The sequence below is a fragment of the Petromyzon marinus genome, chromosome 35 (genome assembly GCF_048934315.1).
Source record: "Petromyzon marinus isolate PM22_M1 ecotype Great Lakes invasive population chromosome 35, UKy_Petmar_22M1.pri1.0, whole genome shotgun sequence".
NCBI lineage: Eukaryota > Metazoa > Chordata > Hyperoartia > Petromyzontiformes > Petromyzontidae > Petromyzon > Petromyzon marinus.
Genome location: NC_133701.1, coordinates 9,309,170 through 9,326,854, shown reverse-complemented (window position 1 = coordinate 9,326,854; position 17,685 = coordinate 9,309,170). Strand labels below are relative to the sequence as shown.

Sequence of the window (17,685 nt, the reverse complement as noted above, 5' to 3'; positions counted from 1 at the left end):
GAGGTTGGTTGGGGGTAGAGGTTTGGCGGGGGGGGTCGAGTTTGAGGTGGGGGGGGGCCACGTGGACGTGAGTGCGCCGCTCTCGCGTAACAAGCACTGCGAGGCCTTGGAAGGAAAAATAAATAAATAATGATGGTAGTAATGGGTAACGATTCGGGCAATGCCCCTTCTTCTGCACGGCACATATTCCCCAAAACGTCGCCTGTTTTATATTTATAATTTAACTCCTAGTCGGCTTTCGTGACCAAAATTATCCTTCATAGAGGTTTTTGGATTTAAGACCGAAACAGGAGGATTTCTCCACAACTCTGGCAGTCGCCTGATTATGCTCGTTGTAATTACCGGAGAAACGTCGCGATCCTCGAATTGCGAATGTTGTAGTGGGTTTACTCGCCAACACACCGGTGTGCTGTAGGGGTCAAGAATTGCCATGTTTTCTTGACGTGACAATCCCTACTAGTGGCTGTGTCCGGCGGTGGCGGCTTTAACGACGCATTTTTATTCACGCGATCTAACCCCAAAAACCTCCGTGGGTCACATGTGCCGCTGACGGGGACGCGTCGAGCACCGCGCTCCGTCCATCTCACGAGGCGGGCCGCCCTCGGCCATGGCGGTGCCCTGCGGCCTCGAACGTCGTTCGCTCGTCCGACTGACCGCTGCTCCCCACCCCCCCCCCCCCGCGCCCGCGCGCAGACCATGACGGTGCACGTGACGCCGGTGGACAACGAGGTGCCGCGCGAGGTCGCGGGCGGTGCCCGGCGCGCCCTGGCGGTGCGCGAGACGGAGCTGGCGGTGCTGACGCGGGAGATGCTCCTGTTCAGCGACGCCGACACGCCCCCGCAGGAGCTGCTCTTCGTCCTCGTGCGGCCCTGCCGCTTCGTGGACGGCGCCGGGTGAGGGCGGCGGTGGTGGCGGCGGCGGCGGCGGGCGGTTTTGAATCGCCGTGGTATCACGGCGGCGGTGTTACAACACCGCGTGCACGTTGACCGTCCCCGCGACGTCGTCATCGGCGCACGTCTGCCAAGTTTGTCCGATAGTTTGGGTTTTGCTGGATTTGCTACGCGCAACGCGGTCCCGTCAGATCTGGAGTTTAGCCACGTGAAGTGCAGAACCTTTTCTTTAGAACCGCTGACCGTGTTCAGTTTGTTGTCCTTCCCCCCCGCACGCCCGATTAGCGCGGTTGGCTACGTACGGTGCTAAAGAAGTTTAACAAACGTACGTACAACCGAGTTTAAGTTAAAGGTTTTATGTTTGTTGGTATCCGGGCTGAGACCGTAAACTCTGTACAACTGGGTAAATCCGATTAAACCACAAGCGGTGGAAACCTCGATGTCTGCCAAACAATGTCAGGAGTGCCAGCTCAGCGCTTGGCCTCCACACGGCACTCCGTCCGAGTCGGTTCTTCTCGATGCACGGCGGTGGCTACACCGCTGCACGTGGCTGCCTGTAATCCAGCGCTGTGGAGGTGGCAGCGAGGATTGGTGGATCACGAGCCTCGCTTCCCGTGGGCGATGAGGAGGTGCCGCTGATATTCCCTGGCTCTGCCAGAAGCAGATGGGATAGAGTGTTTCCCCCTCGCACACGTGGGTTTACTCTGGAGTGCTCCGGTTTCCTCCCACATTTAAACGCTCATCAGCTCTTTCCCGTACGTGTACGTCATCAGTTTTTCTTCCGATTCTGTTAGGATGACGTATGTGTACATCATGAAAACGAAACCATAAAAATACAAATGAGTGTATCGGTACAGAGGCTCCCACAAGGCCTTGCGGAAGGGCGTGCGGCACAGTTTGATGCCAGCTATCGTGGAATGCGACGGCCATGTCCCTTTTGAGTGTATTGTCTTTAAAAACAGCAGCGCTACACCTCTAAATAAACTTAACGTTGAGCCGCTCACGAGTTCCGAGATTCAGAGGCGAACGGGACCGCGCGCCCTGCAACTTGCAGACGTCCCGGAACGGGAAAGGGTTAATTGGCCGGCAACACCTTCATATATATAGAGGACCGCAAAGCTTGGGCGATTGTGGGCGCTGGCTCTTCATGTGACCGCCTTCCCGCTTGTCTGTGGTTCCCCGCGCCTCTGAGAGTCGCTCTTTGTCTTAGAGAGCGGGCGGACGCTGGCCGTCCCGGCGTCACTCGTTGAATTTTTTTATTTTTTTCGTGACCGGCCGTCGACTCGCCGGACCCGAGAACCCAGTTTAATGAGGGGGGGGTTTCCCCCGCAAGAGATTCATTGTGGGACTGTCACGGCGGCCTTGACGTCGGCTTGCGTTGTGTGCCTCGACAGCGGATCCCTGGACGCTGGGAAGCTCGTGTCAATGGACAGCATGACCAAGGCGACGAAAGACGCTTCGGTGGCTGAGATCCGCTCCTTCACACAGGTTGTTATAATTATTATTATCTGGCTGTCGCCTGATGAAGCTAGTTGTAATTACTGGCGAAACGTCGTACTCAGATTGTAAATGTTGTGGCTTGGCTCTCCATCACACCGGTGTGCTGTACTAGTGACGAACTGGCATGTTCTGTTTACGTGACAACCGCATACTAATTGGCTGTGTCGGGTGGTTGCGGGTTTTAACGACACATTTATATATTTACGCGATCTAACCCAAAACAAACTCTATTATGGATTATTATTATTACTACTACTGCGATGCTTCATTCGGCAGGAAACTAAACTATTTTTTATTTTTACCAGGTAAAGCCCACTGAGCTATCTGGCTCTTTTTCAGAAGCTACCTGGCTATCACAAATGATAGCTCAACGAGAAGTGGCTTATCACGTGGAAATTGTTATCGGCCAAATACTTGAAACTCACGTTTCTGAATGTGGACGGAAAAACCGGCCTTGACGAGTCTCATGACTCGATTTCAGGAGGGCCCTGCCAAGTTTTTGCAGCTGCTGGGGTGGGGATGGTTGCTGTATGTGATCCCAGTGGAGTATTTGTGGGCAACCGAATGGCGGTTGTTGTTGTGTGGGGAGAGTAGTGGCGCTGCGGTTAGCGCGCTGCGCTTCCGAACCCGGCGACCCGAGTTCGATTCCTGCTCACGGCCAACGCCAGTGATGACTATCTGAACCGGTCCTGGGCCTGCCCTAGGCCGACTCAGCCTCAAATGAGTACCTGGCGCTGCGTGTAAACATCGCCACTGGGAAGACAAAGGCGGTCGGGCGTGGTGCTGGCCACCCGACCCCCTCGTGTGCCATGCCGGCCTCCATAGGTGCTGCTCGCTAACAGCGCTTGCCCCAACGGTCTGTTTGAAAACTCATTTCTTTGGAACTGCTTTATTGTGTTTAGTTTGTTCTCCTTCCCCCACACCTCCAATTAGCACGGTTGGCTACATAGGGTGGTAAAGAAGTTCTACATACGTACATGCATATGAAGGCTACTCGGGGGACCTTTGTGTGTGTGTGTGTATGTGCAGCACGCCGTGAACCACCTGAAGGTGGCGTACATGCCGCCCATGGCCGACGTGGGGCCCTGGCCGCGGTCCGTGGAGTTTGCCTTCACCGTCACCGACCGGCACGGCGGCGTGGCCGAGGGTTTCACGTTCAACATCACCGTGCTGCCCGTGGACAACCAGCCGCCACAGGCACGCACACGCGCGCACGCACACGCGCGCACACACGCACGCACACACGTGTGTCGGGTGGTGTGAGGGTCTTGACGACGCGGATGTGGTTGAATCGTTACCGCGGCGCCTAACCCAACAATCCATTACGGTTGTCGGCATTGTCCGTGAATGAAGAGGGGACAGGAGGCACCCGCAAACGAACCTGTGCGCCTATGCGTGCGTGTGCATGTGCGTTCGTACGTGCGTGTGCGTGCGTGTGCGTGACGATTATCTGAATCGGTCCTGGGCCTCCCGTAGGTCCACTCAGCCTCAAATGAGTACCCGATGCGGTGCGTAAACATCGCCACTCGGGAGACAAAGGCGGCCGGGGCGTGGCGCTGGACACCCACGCCCTCGTGTGCTGCGCTGGCCTTCATAGGTGCTCGCTAGCAACACCTGCCCCAACAGTTTGTTACGGCTATATGGGAGATCTTTGTGTGTCGTGTGTGCGTGTGTGTGTGCGCGCGTGTGTGTGCGTGTGTGTACGTGTGTGCGCGTGTGTGTGCGTGTGTGTGCGTGTGTGTGTGCGCGTGTGTGTGTGTGTGCGTGTGTGTGCGTGTGTGTGTGCGCGTGTGTGTGCGTGTGTGTGTGCGCGTGTGCATGCGTGTGTGTGCGTGTGTGTGTGCGTGCGTGCGTGTGCGCGTGTGTGCGTGTGTGTGTGTGCGTGCGTGCGCGTGCGTGCGTGCGTGCGCGTGCGTGCGTGCGCGCGCGTGCAGCTGGAGGTGTTCCCCGTGCACGTGGATGAGGGCGCGTGGTGCGCCCTGGGGGAGGAGGCGCTCTCCGTGTGGGACGCCGACTCGGAGGCGGCGTCGCTGGCGCTGGTCGTGTCGCGCCGCCCACGCCACGGGGAGCTGCTGCTCGACGGCGTCGCGCTGCTCCAGGGCGACCGCTTCACGGCGGCGCACACGCGGGGCCTGCGGCTCACGTGAGGGCACGCGACGCGAACACGCGGGCAGACACGGCGCGAGACAGCGTCGCCGCCGGCACGGCTGACAACTTTAACCGACCGCGGTGCCGTCGGCAGTTATCAGCACGACGGCTCGGAGACGCTGGAGGACGACGTCGTGATCACGGCCACCGATGGCACCAACACTGCAGAAGGAGTCCTTCGCATTCAGGTGACCGACGGAGAGAGCTAGCATGAAAGCGCGCCCTCTTAAACCCTTTCCCGTTCCGAGACGTCTGCTCCCTGGTCACCGCCGAATCTCGGAACACCGCGAGCGTCTCGGCATTAAATTCATTCAGATAGACGCAGCGTCGCTGTTTTCTAAAGCACTGCACTGCGCTCACCGCAGAGAACCGTGGCGACACGACCGCACTCTGCGATAGCCGGCGCCAAAGCGTGCCGCACGCCCTCTTACTTCCGATTCCGTTCGCAGATCTGTTGGACGACGCAACGCTCGTTTCGACGTACACGCGCGTAGCCGGAACCCAGTCGGGCAGGACGAAAACAAACTGATGACGTTCATCATCGGAGCGGTGAAGGGTTTCATTTAAAAGCGTTAAAGACAACCCTACAGTGCAAAACCTGACTCCTACTCGCACCTCCCCCCCCCCCCCTTGATCCCGCAGGTCTCCCCCGTCAATGACGAGTCCCCCCAGCTGCTGGCCGGGCTGCTCCCCGAGCTGCCGTGCCCCGAAGGGGGCGCGGTCCCCGTGACGGTGGCCCACCTGTCGGCGCGCGACGCCGACAGCGTCACGGCGCGCCTCCTCTACCTGGTGGCGCGAGCGCCGTCGCACGGCACGCTCACGCGGGCCGGCGTGCCCACGCTGCGCTTCACGCAGGGGGACGTCGCGCGGGGGCTCGTCGCGTACGCACACACGGGTACGCGGGGGGCACGCGGTTATACGCGCGTGGGTCACGTGGGTGTAGCCTTGACAGACTGTTGGGGCGTGTGCCGTTAGCGAGCGGCACCTATGAAGGCCGGCACGGCGCACCAGGGGGTGGGCGGCCAGCACCACGCCGGGCCGCCTTTGTCTCCCCAGTGACGACGTTGACACACCGCACCAGGTACTCATTGGAGGCTGAATCGACCTCGGAGAAGAGCACAGGACAGGTTCAGATGATCATCACCGGTGTTGGTGCAGCGCGTTAACCGCTGCACCACCGCTCCCCGTAACCGCTCTGACTTGGGTGCACACACAGACACACGAGTACGCACGCGGGGGCACGCGCGCAGCCACGGGTACGTGTACATGAGTACACACACATGGTTGCACACGCATGGGTGACACACACACGGGACCTGAAGTCGGTGAATTGGTCAGAAGTGTCGCAGTTTCACTTCTCAAATCTAGACCCTTTCTGGAAATAATATAACATTTTAAACACCAAATAGACACCCCTTATTACAAGGCATCACGTAACCATTAAACACACATATTTGTGGTGAAACATACGAACATATGCTTTCATAACGTACGCAGTACTTGAAATTGATCGGCCGGGACCAGAGCCAGCGTCTTTCATGGCTGTGTCCCGCCGGTGCTAGGTGCCTTGTCATAGGTGCAGTCTATTAGGTGTTTCTTAACACCTCTTGAGTCTCAACACCTCCTGTATTACATCCTCCACGGGGCATCTGTGAAACTTACTGGACATCTGTGAAGAATAACTTTACAGCTCATCGGATACCTCCGGTATAAATCAGCGTTCTGATTCTGATGTCAACTTCCCGTTATTCTTGGCCACATCTATTTGATCACCTTCACGCTGGCAACAAGGGTCACGGAGACAATAAAAATCGCGCCCGCGCATGGATGACACATTCCGTTTGTCCGTCGGTCCGTCCGCGTCTCCGCAGGAGGTGAAATCGGACTGCGTCCCGTCCACGACACGGTGACGCTGGTGCTGTCCGACGCCGAGGCTGGCAGCAGAGCGGACGGCGCCGGCGGCGGCGGCGACGACGACGCGGAGGGAGGCGAGCCGCTCCCGCTCCCCGCTCACGACTCGCTGCCCATCCACGACCTCAACATCACCGTGACGCCCGTCGACAACGAGCCGCCTTCGCTCGCCGTGGGTGCGTGCGGGGCGCTCGCAGGGCCCCCGGGGGCATTCCTCGAGAACCGCCGCTCGTTAAAAGACCGAGCGGCGGTCTTCGCACGATCAGCTTCCTGTCGCGCTCGGCCATGTCGAGAAATTGGAGGCTGTTGAAGTGACGCGAACCCTCGGGCCGCACTGACGAGTGAGGTGCCTGGTCCGAGCTCACCCGGACTAAATGTGGCACGAACATCCTGAATATTTTTTCGAGAAACCGGAGCTCGACGTAACAACACTGGCTATGAGATGTTAACCACCTCGCCTGGTATGCAGGAGGTCGTGGGTTCAATCCCAACCCTGACACCTGCTGCTGTATATTTGGAGTTTGCGTGTCTCTCTCTCTCTCCCCGTGGTGGCGTGGATTTTTCTCCGGGTCCTCGGGTTTTCCCTCCACGCTGCGGATAACCATCATCACCGGGGAGACGGCCGCGGTCGCTGCGTGGTTGCTGGACACACCACTCATGCACCGTCGCGGGAAACTTCGCTGCCGGCGCTCGTACCATACAACGCTTGCCCCGACCGGCCCGCGTGTGGCTTACAGGGTGGGGATCTTTACCTTCGATTGCGTGCCGGTGGCACAGGCGCGGTGCTGCTGGTGGAGGAGGCGGGCCGCGTCCACGTGTCGGCGGAGCACCTGACGGCGCTGGACCCCGACACGCCGGCCGAGCAGCTGCTGCTCGTGCTCGTGGCGCCGCCGCGCTTCGGCTTCATGGAGAACACGCGGCCGTCGCCCGGCCACGAGCGCAGCAACGCCGGCATCAGCGTCGGTACGGCGCTGCCCGGTCGCCTCCACCTCCTCCGTGCCTGGGGAGACGCACGTTCGGCTCTGGCGCACAGCCTCGCGAAAACATTCACGTGAACGCGAAAACGGCGATGATAACGAACGTGATAACGATTATGAGAACAATGATAAACATGAGGATAACGATGATTACCACTGCCCAGTTGGTTCAGCCGCACCTGCTTCACCATTGTCTCCCGTGCATGTCCTTCCCTCTCCTTCCCCACCACCACCCCACCGTGCTCTCTGCTGCCGCTGGTGCCGCCCTAGGCTCGTTCTCGCTGCACGACCTGCTGGCGGGCCACGTGAACTACGTGCAGTCGCGCCATGAGCACGTGGAGCCCACGGGCGACCAGCTGTCGCTGCACGCGACGGACGGCGAGCGGCGCTCGCGCGACCTCGTCCTGCACGTGCTCATCGCGCCCGCCAACGACGAGCCGCCCGCCCTCGTCGCGCGCAATATCACGGTGCGCGAGCCCCGGGGCCCCCACCGTTGTCGCCGCGGCTCCCGGCTGTCGGTGGTCGCTATTGCCGTGAGCGTCGTCGTCGTCATCAAAGAAGTTCACCGTGTCCAAACACATCATCGTTAGCGGCATTAGCGATTGCCGAATGTCAACAGCAGCAGTTGCGGCAGTGTTAAGGATCAAGGTCATCGTCATCACCGTTGTGATCATCGTGACGATCATTTCATTAAGATGAGGGGGCATCAACTCTCTGCCGAGCCGCTCGTTGTTCTCTCTCTACTCTCTCTCCACTCTCTCTCCTCTCTCTACTCTCTCTACTCTCTCTCCTGTCTCTCCTCTCTCTCCTCTCTACTCTCTCTCTCCCTTCTCTCTGCTGTGTCCCTCCAGGTGCTGGAGGGACACAGCAGGGAGCTGCGACCGTCGGTCATCGACGCCGTCGATCTGGACGTCCCCGCCGACGCCCTCCGCTTCTCCGTGGTGACGGAGCCCCGGCACGGGGTCCTCGTGTGCGGCGCTCGCGGCGCCGACCCCTCGCGGCGGCGCCGGCTGACGGGGACGCAGCAGCACGCCGACGGCGCGGAGAGCCACGCCGATGGCGACGACGCCGTCGGCGTGATGTCGTCGTTCGGCATGGAGCAGCTCAAGCAAGGCACGCGGCGCCAGCGCGGCGCTGGCAATTTGGGGGGGGGGGGGGGGTGGGGGGGTCTTCATCCGATTTAGGTGCGGCGCACTCGCGAGATGTTAACTACCTCACCCGGTATACAGGAGGTTGTGGGTTAGATCCCAACCCTGACGCCTGCTGTTTATTTGGAGTTTGCGTGTCTCCCTCCCCGATGAGATGTGGATTTTTTCTACGGGTCCTCCGGTTTTTCCCTCCACATTTGGAATCGACATCGTGCGCTTAGAGTCTTGGCTGCAGCACATTTCCACGTGATGAGCCACTTTGTTGGGCTGACATTTGTGGCCAGGTTGCTTCTGAAAAAAATAGTTGATCGTTTTTAGTTTTCTTCTGCTGCTTTCTGTTCGTCTTCCATCGTTTGGCGTCTCCCATTGGGGCACATCCGCCGGCCGCTCTTCTTACCGAGGTCCGCGCTGCTCCACGCGTCTTCCCCGAGCTGCTCAGGGCCGTGGTTTGCGCTCGGCATGTGCGTGTGCACTTGTGTGGGCACGTGTGTGTGTGTATGTGTGTATGTGTGTGTGTATGTGTGTATGTGTGTGTGTATGTGTGTATGTGTGTGGGGAACGGTAGTGTAGCGGTTAGCGCGCTGCGCTACGATCCTAGCGACCCGAGTTCGATTCCCGCTTATGGCCAACACCGGTGACGATTATTTGAAATGGTCCTGGGCTTCCCCGAAGTCGGCTCGGCCACAAATGAGTACCTGGTGCGGTGTGTAAACATCGCCACTGGGGAGACAAAGGTGGTCAGGTGAGGTAGCTGGCCACCCACCCCCTCGTGTGCCATTTTGGCCTTCATAACAGCACTTGCCCCAACAGTCTTTTAAGGCTATATGGGGGATCTTTGTCTTTTGGATATACGTGTAGAAATGCACGTGCGAGAGACGGTATGCATGTATTAGTGTTTGTGTGTGCATATGAGTATAGAACTGACTGTACAGTATATATATGGAGGCGGCCGGGCGTGGTGCTGGCCACTCAACCCCCTCGTTGCGCCGTACCGGACTTCATCGGTGCTGCTCGCTCACAGCACTTGCCCAAACAGTCTGCTGAGGCTATACGGGGGATCTTTGCCTTTGTACGGGGCTTGCGAAGGACACCATACACGGTGGGTCGATCGGGGGGATCTCCGTCTTCACGGTGTCTCCGTCTCCCCCTCTCTCTCTAACCGTGCCCACCGGCGCGCAGGCCTGGTGCTGACGTACGTTCACGACGGCTCGGAGAGCGCCGACGACGCGTTCTCGGTGCGCGTGTGGGACGGGGCGCACGCCGCCACGGCCACCGTCGCCGTGCACGTCCAGCCGGTCAACGACGAGCCGCCGCGCCTTACGCGGTGAGGCCTCGTGCGCGGGGCGGGGGGGGGGCCACCGCACCACCGCCCCCCCTCCCCCCACGGCGATCCGCGTGCCGCGCCGCTGAGAACGAGGCCCTCGTGCGGCATCGGACAGAGCGAGGGGTCGGCAGAGCTGCGGCAAAAGGAGCCACCGCGTGCGGCGGCTCCTTTGTGACGTTACTCGTAGAGGACCGCCCTCGCGTATTCGCCACAGTGCATTGCGCGGTCTCTTTGAAATATTGAGGGGGCTTTTCTTTTTGTTTGTTACCGAATTCGAACACGCGCGCAACAAATGCCTCTGGCCACGGTGAACCTCCCGGCTCACCCGTGCGTTGGTTCCACGTCGCCGTCGAGGGCACGGCCGCGTTGTGACCGCGGCGCCGCCGCCGCCGCCTCCGCCGTGCTCCCCGTGCAGGAACGCCGGGGCGTGGGTGGATTGGGGTGAGAGCCGCGTGATTTCCAGCGCCGAGCTGGACTCGGAGGACGGGGACACGGGACGCGACGGCGTCTCCTTCGTGCTCGCCGGCGCGCCCCGACAGGGCTCGCTGCAGCACAAGGTGCGAGCTTCTCTCGCCGGCATTGCATTGCCCCACTACATTGTATTGCATTGCATTGCCCCGCCGTAGTGCATTGCATTGCATTGCCCCACAACATTGTATTGCATTGCATTGCCCCACTACATTGTATTACATTGCATTGCTCCGCTATAGTGCATTGCATTGCCCCACTACATTGTATTACATTGCATTGCCCCACCATAGTGCATTGCATTGCCCCACTACATTGTATTACATTGCATTGCCCCACCATAGTGCATTGCATTGCCCCACTACATTGTATTGCATTGCATTGCCCCACCGTAGTGCATTGCATTGCCCCACAACATTGTATTACATTGCATTGCCCCACCATAGTGCATTGCATTGCCCCACAACATTGTATTACACTGCATTGCCCCACAACATTGTATTACATTGCATTGCCCCGCCACAACATTGTATTACATTGCATTGCCCCACAACATTGTATTACATTGCATTTCCCCACAACATTGTATTACATTGCCCCACAACATTGTATTACATTGCATTTCCCCACGCTTGTTTCTCCGTTGCCAGTCGGACGGGGGCGAGTGGCGCGAGCTCCCCGCCGGCGCCGCCTTCTCCCAGGAGGACGTGGACGAGAACCGCCTGCGCTACCGGCACCACGCGGTGCCGGCGGCGGCGCTGCACGACTCCTTCCGCTTCACTCTCACCGACGGGGACAACGCCGCCCCCCCTTCCTCCTTCGTCATCTCCATCCGCGATGCGCTCAAGGGCAAGCGGCTCGCGCCGGGGATGGGGGGGGGGGGTGGAGGGGGGGCAGGGGGGCGGGGGGGTGGGGGTGGGGGCGGGGGGGGGACGGTGCCCCGGAACTGCGCAGGATAAAAAAAAAATCTGCCCAGAAAGTTAATGAGGATGATTATGATGTGCGTAATAATATTTTGTTCAAATATACTGTGTTTGCATAGTTTTTATGTTATTTAGTGAATTGTCGAAGATCGGAGTGCACACCCTGCTAGTTTAGTCTTCATACTTTAGTTTAGAGTGACTTGATAACCCCACTCATTTTAAAGGTCATCACAACTTCTTTATATGGCCACATAAAGAAGCTGTTGGTACCAACAAGTGAGATATCTGGTCTGGGTTAGTGATCGATAACCATCACCCCAACCTTGCCCCCTAATCCTGCCAATAACCTATTAAAAAAAACATTTTATTTTACCAGGTAAGGCCCACTGAGCTACTTAGCTCTTTTTCAGAAGTGACCTGGCCACAAATGATAACTCAACAAAGTGGATTATTGCATCAGCCAAATATTCTAAATGCATGTTGTTAATTCTAAATGTGGAGGGGGAAAAGAACCAGAGGACCTGGAGGAAAATCCACGTAGCCACATGGAGAGAGAGACATGCAAACTCCAAATATATCGGCGTTCCGGTCGGGATCGAACCCGTGATGTGTACACCAGGCAAGGTAGTCAACATCTTCCCACCCTGGCGTGATGTTAACGACTCATGATCCTAACCCTGCGCCTGAATTAAACCCTGACTTTCAACTCTAAACCTGCTTTTAGGCCCTGACGCTAAACCCTAAGCTTGCCTCCAAATTGTACGTATGTATGTTGAACTTCTTTCGCACGGTACGTAGCCAACCATGCCAATCGGGGGTGCAGGGGAAGAACCACAAACTGAACACAAATAGCAGTTTTTGAGAAATGTGTTTTCAAATCAAGATGTAAAGTGGATAGCTCCCAGTGGCTTCCTAATATCAGAAGGAAGAGCGTTCCAGATAGCCGCAGAAGCGCATCTGAAAGCGTGCGATGCAGTGGCCGTCTTCGCTTGATGACCATCTACAAGGATCGAGGAATGAGTGGCAGTAGGGGGATCACGAAAAGGGTAGAGGGGAGGGACGGGAAGGAGCGGAGGGGCGAGGGGAGCGGAGGGGAAGAGAATGGGCAGGAGAGAAGAGGCGCGGCTTTAAGGGGGCACCACCCACCAGCAGCTGGCCTCGAAGGTACAGGCCGCCGTGGCTGGGGGGCTTCGTGACGACGTAGCGGAGGTCCTGGGGGGCCGTGTCGGGGTCGGCGAGACGGAGGGCGGCGCTCGTGATTGCCCGCCAGCGTCCCCTTGGCCATGCACGGGCTGCCGTTTAAAAAAAAAAATCACCCTGACCCTGTCGCTAACCCTAACCCTCCCCCCAGCATACTAACCCTAAACCGAACTCCATCGTTCACTCGAACCCCAACTCCCCCCCCCTACCCTTGACCTTTGTCCCTTGACCCCCGCCCGCAGGTGACATCGCGGTGCGGACGGGCCGTGTGTCGGTGGCGGCGCGCGACTCCGCGGCGCTGTCGGCCGACGCGCTGCTCGCGAGCGACGCCTCGGGCCGCCCCGACGAGCTGCTGTTCGTGGTGACGGCGCCGCCGGCGCACGGGCGCCTGGAGCTGGCGGCGAGCCCGGGCGTCGGTGCGGGGAGGTTCACGCAGGCGGACGTGGCGGCGGGCGCCGTGCGATACGTGCACACGGGGCCCGCGGGAGCCTCGCGAGACTCCTTCAGGTGGGGGGAGACAAAGACAAAGGTTTACCCCCACCCCACCCGTGTAGCCTCAGCGGGCTCTTGGGGCAAGTGCCGCTAGCGAGTAGCAACCTATGAAGGGCTGCACGGCGTGGTGCCCATGCAAGTTGGTTGTGTTTCCACCACCACCAACAGCACCACCACCAACAGCACCACCACCAACAGTACCACCACCAACAGCACCACCACCAACAGCACTACCAACAGCACCACCACCAACACCACCAGCACCACCACCAAGAGCACCACCACCAGAACAACCAACACCACCATCAACAGCACCACCAGCACCACCAACACCAGCACCACCACCACCAACACCACCACTAACAGCACCAACACCACCACCAACAGCACCAACACCACCACCACCAACAGCACCACCAACACCACCACCAGCACCACCACCAGAACCACCAACACCACCAGCAACACCACCACCAACACCACCACCATCAGCACCACCAACAGCACCACCAGAACAATGCTCAGCCACCTTCGTCTCCCCAGCCTGATGTTGACACACAGCAGCGGGTGCTCGTTTGGGGTTGCGTCGACTTAGGGGAGGCTCAGGACCGGTTGAGGTGTTCGTTACCGATGTGGTTTGGCTGCGAGCGGGAATCGAGCTTGGGTCGCCGGGTTCGCAGCGCGGCGCGCCAGCCACCGCGCCGCCGCTCCCCTCAACACACGTACACACGCGTGCACGCGCTTTCTCACACGTACGCACGGTGCACGTGCACTGACAACTCTCGATTATCTGGGCGGTTGGGGGCAACGGCGACCCAGTTAAAACTAAATCACGGACAAAGCAACACGCACGCAAACGATCAGCCGATCGAAGCGTCGTTACCGTTTGCCTGCGTAGCGCGAGGGGTGGAACCATAAAGTGCGGCGTCTGCTCTCATCGAGCCTTAAGCCAGCAGCTTGTTGGCGAGCATGTTTTTCAGTCGCGAAACTAAATGTGGAGGGAACAGCCCGCAGGACCCCGAGCAAAATCCACGCGACCACTCGACGAGAGAGAGAGAGAGACACGCAAACTCCAAACATACAGGCGGGATCGAACCTCCGACCTCATGTATAGCAGGCGAGGGGAGTTAACACCTCGACGCGTTCCATCAGCTGCACGGTCTTCTGGGAGGGCACCTTTCCCCAAAGTCACGGACTTCTCGATGAGCGGGGAGCAAGCGAATCGAGGGAACCAGAGGACGTCTATGAACATTTTGTTCACTTAACTCTCAAGCGGAGTTGGCACTGTAACCCGGATAACCCGCCCACGGATAATGGGGCCCCACGGATAATGGGGAAAGTTTCGCTGCAGAGCGGTACTCTTCATCGCAAGGCCCACGGGCCACTGGCGGTCTCCTCGTGGCCGTTAGTGCGGCCCTCTGACGCACCCCATCACGCTGCTGTCAAACCCCCAATGCTTTCAAATGTCTGGTGGCCCCTCACACTGATGGACGTCTTATCGGCGAAAGTTCACCCCCCCCCACCACCCTCTGAAAATGAGTGATAAACACTGCTGTGTAGACGCTCGTGGCCCTGTGTACGTGATGCTGCGAGGAGGCCCGGTGGCTCAGAAGTTCGAGCGCTTTGCCGGCGCTCCTAAGATTGTCGGGAGAGGTCCACGTTTCGGCCGCTTGTGGTTTCGCGTGGATTGCCATTGTTTGAGATTTTTACGGTCTCATCCCCAGATGCCAAAAAAAAAGAAAAAACTAACACCTAAACTTGGTTCTGCGCTTCAATGTGGCACAGAATTCCAATCGCTGAGAAAAACAATAACACGTACAGTAGCTCATATTCTTGGTTCTTTCGGTAAAGTCACGTAGAAGGGAAACAACAGTACCTGTTTGACTGCCATGCGATGAACGTTACTCTGAGAGCTCACTTGACGGGAAAGCAGAGATATTGTATACAAACTGATTTTGCATGGTTGTTGAGCATTATGGGTACCGACATTTTTTTTCTAAAAGCACCTCCTCCATTTTGTCTCCACACACAAGTAAAATCTTATTCTACTCCTTCTTGGTATGGACCGTCTTGCGATTCTCCCTTCCTCTACTCCCTCTCCTCCCTCTGTCCCTCCCTCCCTCTCCTCCCTCCCTCCCTCTCCTCTCTCCCTCCCTCTCCTCTCTGCCTCCCTCCCTCCCTCTCCTCCCTCCCTCCCTCTCCTCCCTCCCTCCCTCTCCTCCCTCTACTCCCTCTCCTCCCTCTACTCCCTCTCCTCCCTCCCTCCCTCTCCTCCCTCCCTCCCTCTCCTCTCTCCCTCCCTCTCCTCTCTGCCTCCCTCTCCTCCCTCCCTCTCCTCCCTCCCTCCCTCTCCCTCCCTCCCTCCCTCCCTCTCTTCCCTCCCTCTCCTTCCTCCCCTCCTGCCCTCCCTCTCCCTCTCTCCCTCCCTCTACTCCCTCTCCTCCCTCCCTCCCTCTCCTCCCTCCCTCTTCTCTCTCCCTCCCTCCCTCTCTTCCCTCCCTCTCCTTCCTCCCTTCCCACCCTCCCTCTCCTCTCTCCCTTCCTCTACTCCCTCTCCTCCCTCCCTCCCTCCCCCTCCTCCCTCCATCCACAGTTTCCTGGTGAGCAACGGCCTGCGCACAAGGCTCGGCTCGCTGGACATCGACGTGGAGTCCCGGGACGTCCTGCCGCCCACGCTGGAGCGTAACGGTGGCCTGCGCCTCGCCGAGGGGACGCTGGCGGCCATCACGAGCGCCGCCCTCCATCTCGCCGACCCCGACACGGCCCCCCAGGACCTCCGCTACGTCGTCACGGAGCCCCCCAGCCACGGCGCCCTGTACCTTCGAGGACAGCTGCTGGTGGGTGGGTGGTTGGGTTGGTTTAGGGTGGGTGGGTGCGTGGGCTTGGGGTGGGGTTGTTTTGGGTGGGTGGTTGGGTTGGGTGGTTTGGGTGGGTGGTTGGGTTGGGTCGGTGGGTGGTTGGGTTGGGTGGGTTCAGTAGGTGGGTCGGTTGAGTAGGTGGGTTGGGTGGGTTGGGTGGTTGGGTGGGTGGTTGGGTGGGTGGTTGGGTGGGTGGGTGGTTGGGTGGGTGGGTGGTTGGGTGGGTGGGTGGGTGGTTGGTTGGGTGGTTGGTTGGGTGGTTGGTTGGTTGGTTGGTTGGGTAGTTGGGTGGGTGGGTGGGTTGGGTGGGTGGTGCCCTCTTAAAGCTTTACCTCTTCTCCATTGCCCATTCCCGGCTCCAACCTCAGCTCCCTGTGCAGGCACCCCCAGCACCGGCCGCCCGATCCCACTCTCCTAACCCCAGGTCCCCCACACCTCCGATTAGCACGGATGGCTACGTACGGTGCGACAGAAGTTCAACGAACATACACAATCTTGATTTGAAGCTTTCGTGACTGCAGAATTCCACACTCTATGGTTCTTTCGGTAAAGTCACGGAGGTAGAAATAATAATAATAATAATAGATCACGACGTTTTGATCGCCACACAAGCAACCGTCTTCTCTCCCACCTGAAGACGATTGTTTGTGTGGCGATCGATAATACAACGTTTTCTTCCTTTTCCTCTCCTGCTCTTCCTCTCTCCCTCTCCTCTCCCTCCCCTCGCCCGTCAGGCAGTGGACGAATCGGGCTCGCCGGCGTTCACCCAGCGTGACGTCGACCAATCGGACGTGGCGTACCGGCACTCGGGAGGGCCCGCTCACCTCGACCACTTCTCCTTCCTGGTTCGCGACCCCACCGACCGGGGCGTCCTATTGGAGGGACGGCTCACGCCACAGCCAATCGTCTTCAGCATTCAGGTGAAAGAGCTTTGACCTTTGGATCGAGGTCACTCGTCTGCCCTCGTAACCTGGAACTCTCCCCCCCCCCCCCCCCCGCGATCTCCACTGGATGTTCCCCGGCCCCTGTTCAAGTTCCCGTCTCACGACTTTCCTCTCCTCTTTCATCTCCTGCCTGTGACTGACTGCCTCACTCTCCATTAGCCGTGTCCCAACTCGGAGACGCAATCTCGGCCTTCCTTCCATTTAGCCCTGCTCATGATATTCGCTCAAGAACTTCGCATGTACGTTCGGTGAACTTATTCGCACCTTCTGTAGCCAACCGCGCTAATCGGAGGTGCGGGGGAAGGACAACTAACTAAAAAGCAGTTCGAAAGAAATGAGTTTTCAATCTAGATTTTTAAAAGTCCAAAACTCCGGTGGCTTCCTAATATCGGATGGAAGACCGTTCCAGACGGCCACAGAAGCGCATCTGAAAGCGCCGCGCGATGCAGTGACTGTCTTTGTTCGATGGCCAGCCTAAAGCCACTGCTGCTGGGATGACCGGGAGCTTGCGCGGCGGTTTATGCTTCTTCACGAGTTCGGCGAAGGTATCGTGGTTCATTCATGGCCAGCACTTTGTGTGTAATGAGTGCGACCTCATAATCTGTTCATTTGGCAGCCGGAAGCCAATTCAGCTCGGCATGAAATAACATCCCATCGTTCACATTTTCTTACGAACTTAATTTAGTGTTCCCCGGCTTAGTGCATCTGTCATTTTTCCAGCATAAACTTTGCATTCAGTTCCTCTCCCTTGAACATGAATATAGCCGCCGTTTCTGTGGAGCACCATGCGACAATATGTTGACACGAAATGTTGTTGCGTTGTCCTCTTTTATTTATTCCTTCCGAGTAATTAAACATCTCTCCATTCCCCATCGTGGAGCATTATGGGTAAAACTCCATTC

General features: G+C 58.4%; 1 protein-coding gene across 2 annotated transcripts in view; it reads left to right on the top strand.

Annotated features, from left to right (window-relative positions):
- The window catches only part of FREM1 (FRAS1 related extracellular matrix 1), a 63,816-nt gene that overhangs the window by 22,284 nt on the left and 23,847 nt on the right, over positions 1–17,685 (top strand). For both annotated transcript variants that reach the window (XM_032966240.2, XM_032966239.2), the window contains exons 10-25: positions 694–893; positions 2,285–2,378; positions 3,420–3,587; positions 4,325–4,533; positions 4,633–4,726; positions 5,181–5,433; positions 6,410–6,625; positions 7,227–7,412; positions 7,697–7,893; positions 8,278–8,539; positions 9,754–9,898; positions 10,314–10,455; positions 11,017–11,215; positions 12,732–12,996; positions 15,575–15,818; positions 16,574–16,759. In XM_032966240.2, coding sequence (XP_032822131.2) covers positions 694–893; positions 2,285–2,378; positions 3,420–3,587; positions 4,325–4,533; positions 4,633–4,726; positions 5,181–5,433; positions 6,410–6,625; positions 7,227–7,412; positions 7,697–7,893; positions 8,278–8,539; positions 9,754–9,898; positions 10,314–10,455; positions 11,017–11,215; positions 12,732–12,996; positions 15,575–15,818; positions 16,574–16,759 — 3,060 coding nt within the window. The remainder of the gene's footprint in view (positions 1–693; positions 894–2,284; positions 2,379–3,419; positions 3,588–4,324; positions 4,534–4,632; positions 4,727–5,180; positions 5,434–6,409; positions 6,626–7,226; positions 7,413–7,696; positions 7,894–8,277; positions 8,540–9,753; positions 9,899–10,313; positions 10,456–11,016; positions 11,216–12,731; positions 12,997–15,574; positions 15,819–16,573; positions 16,760–17,685) is intronic.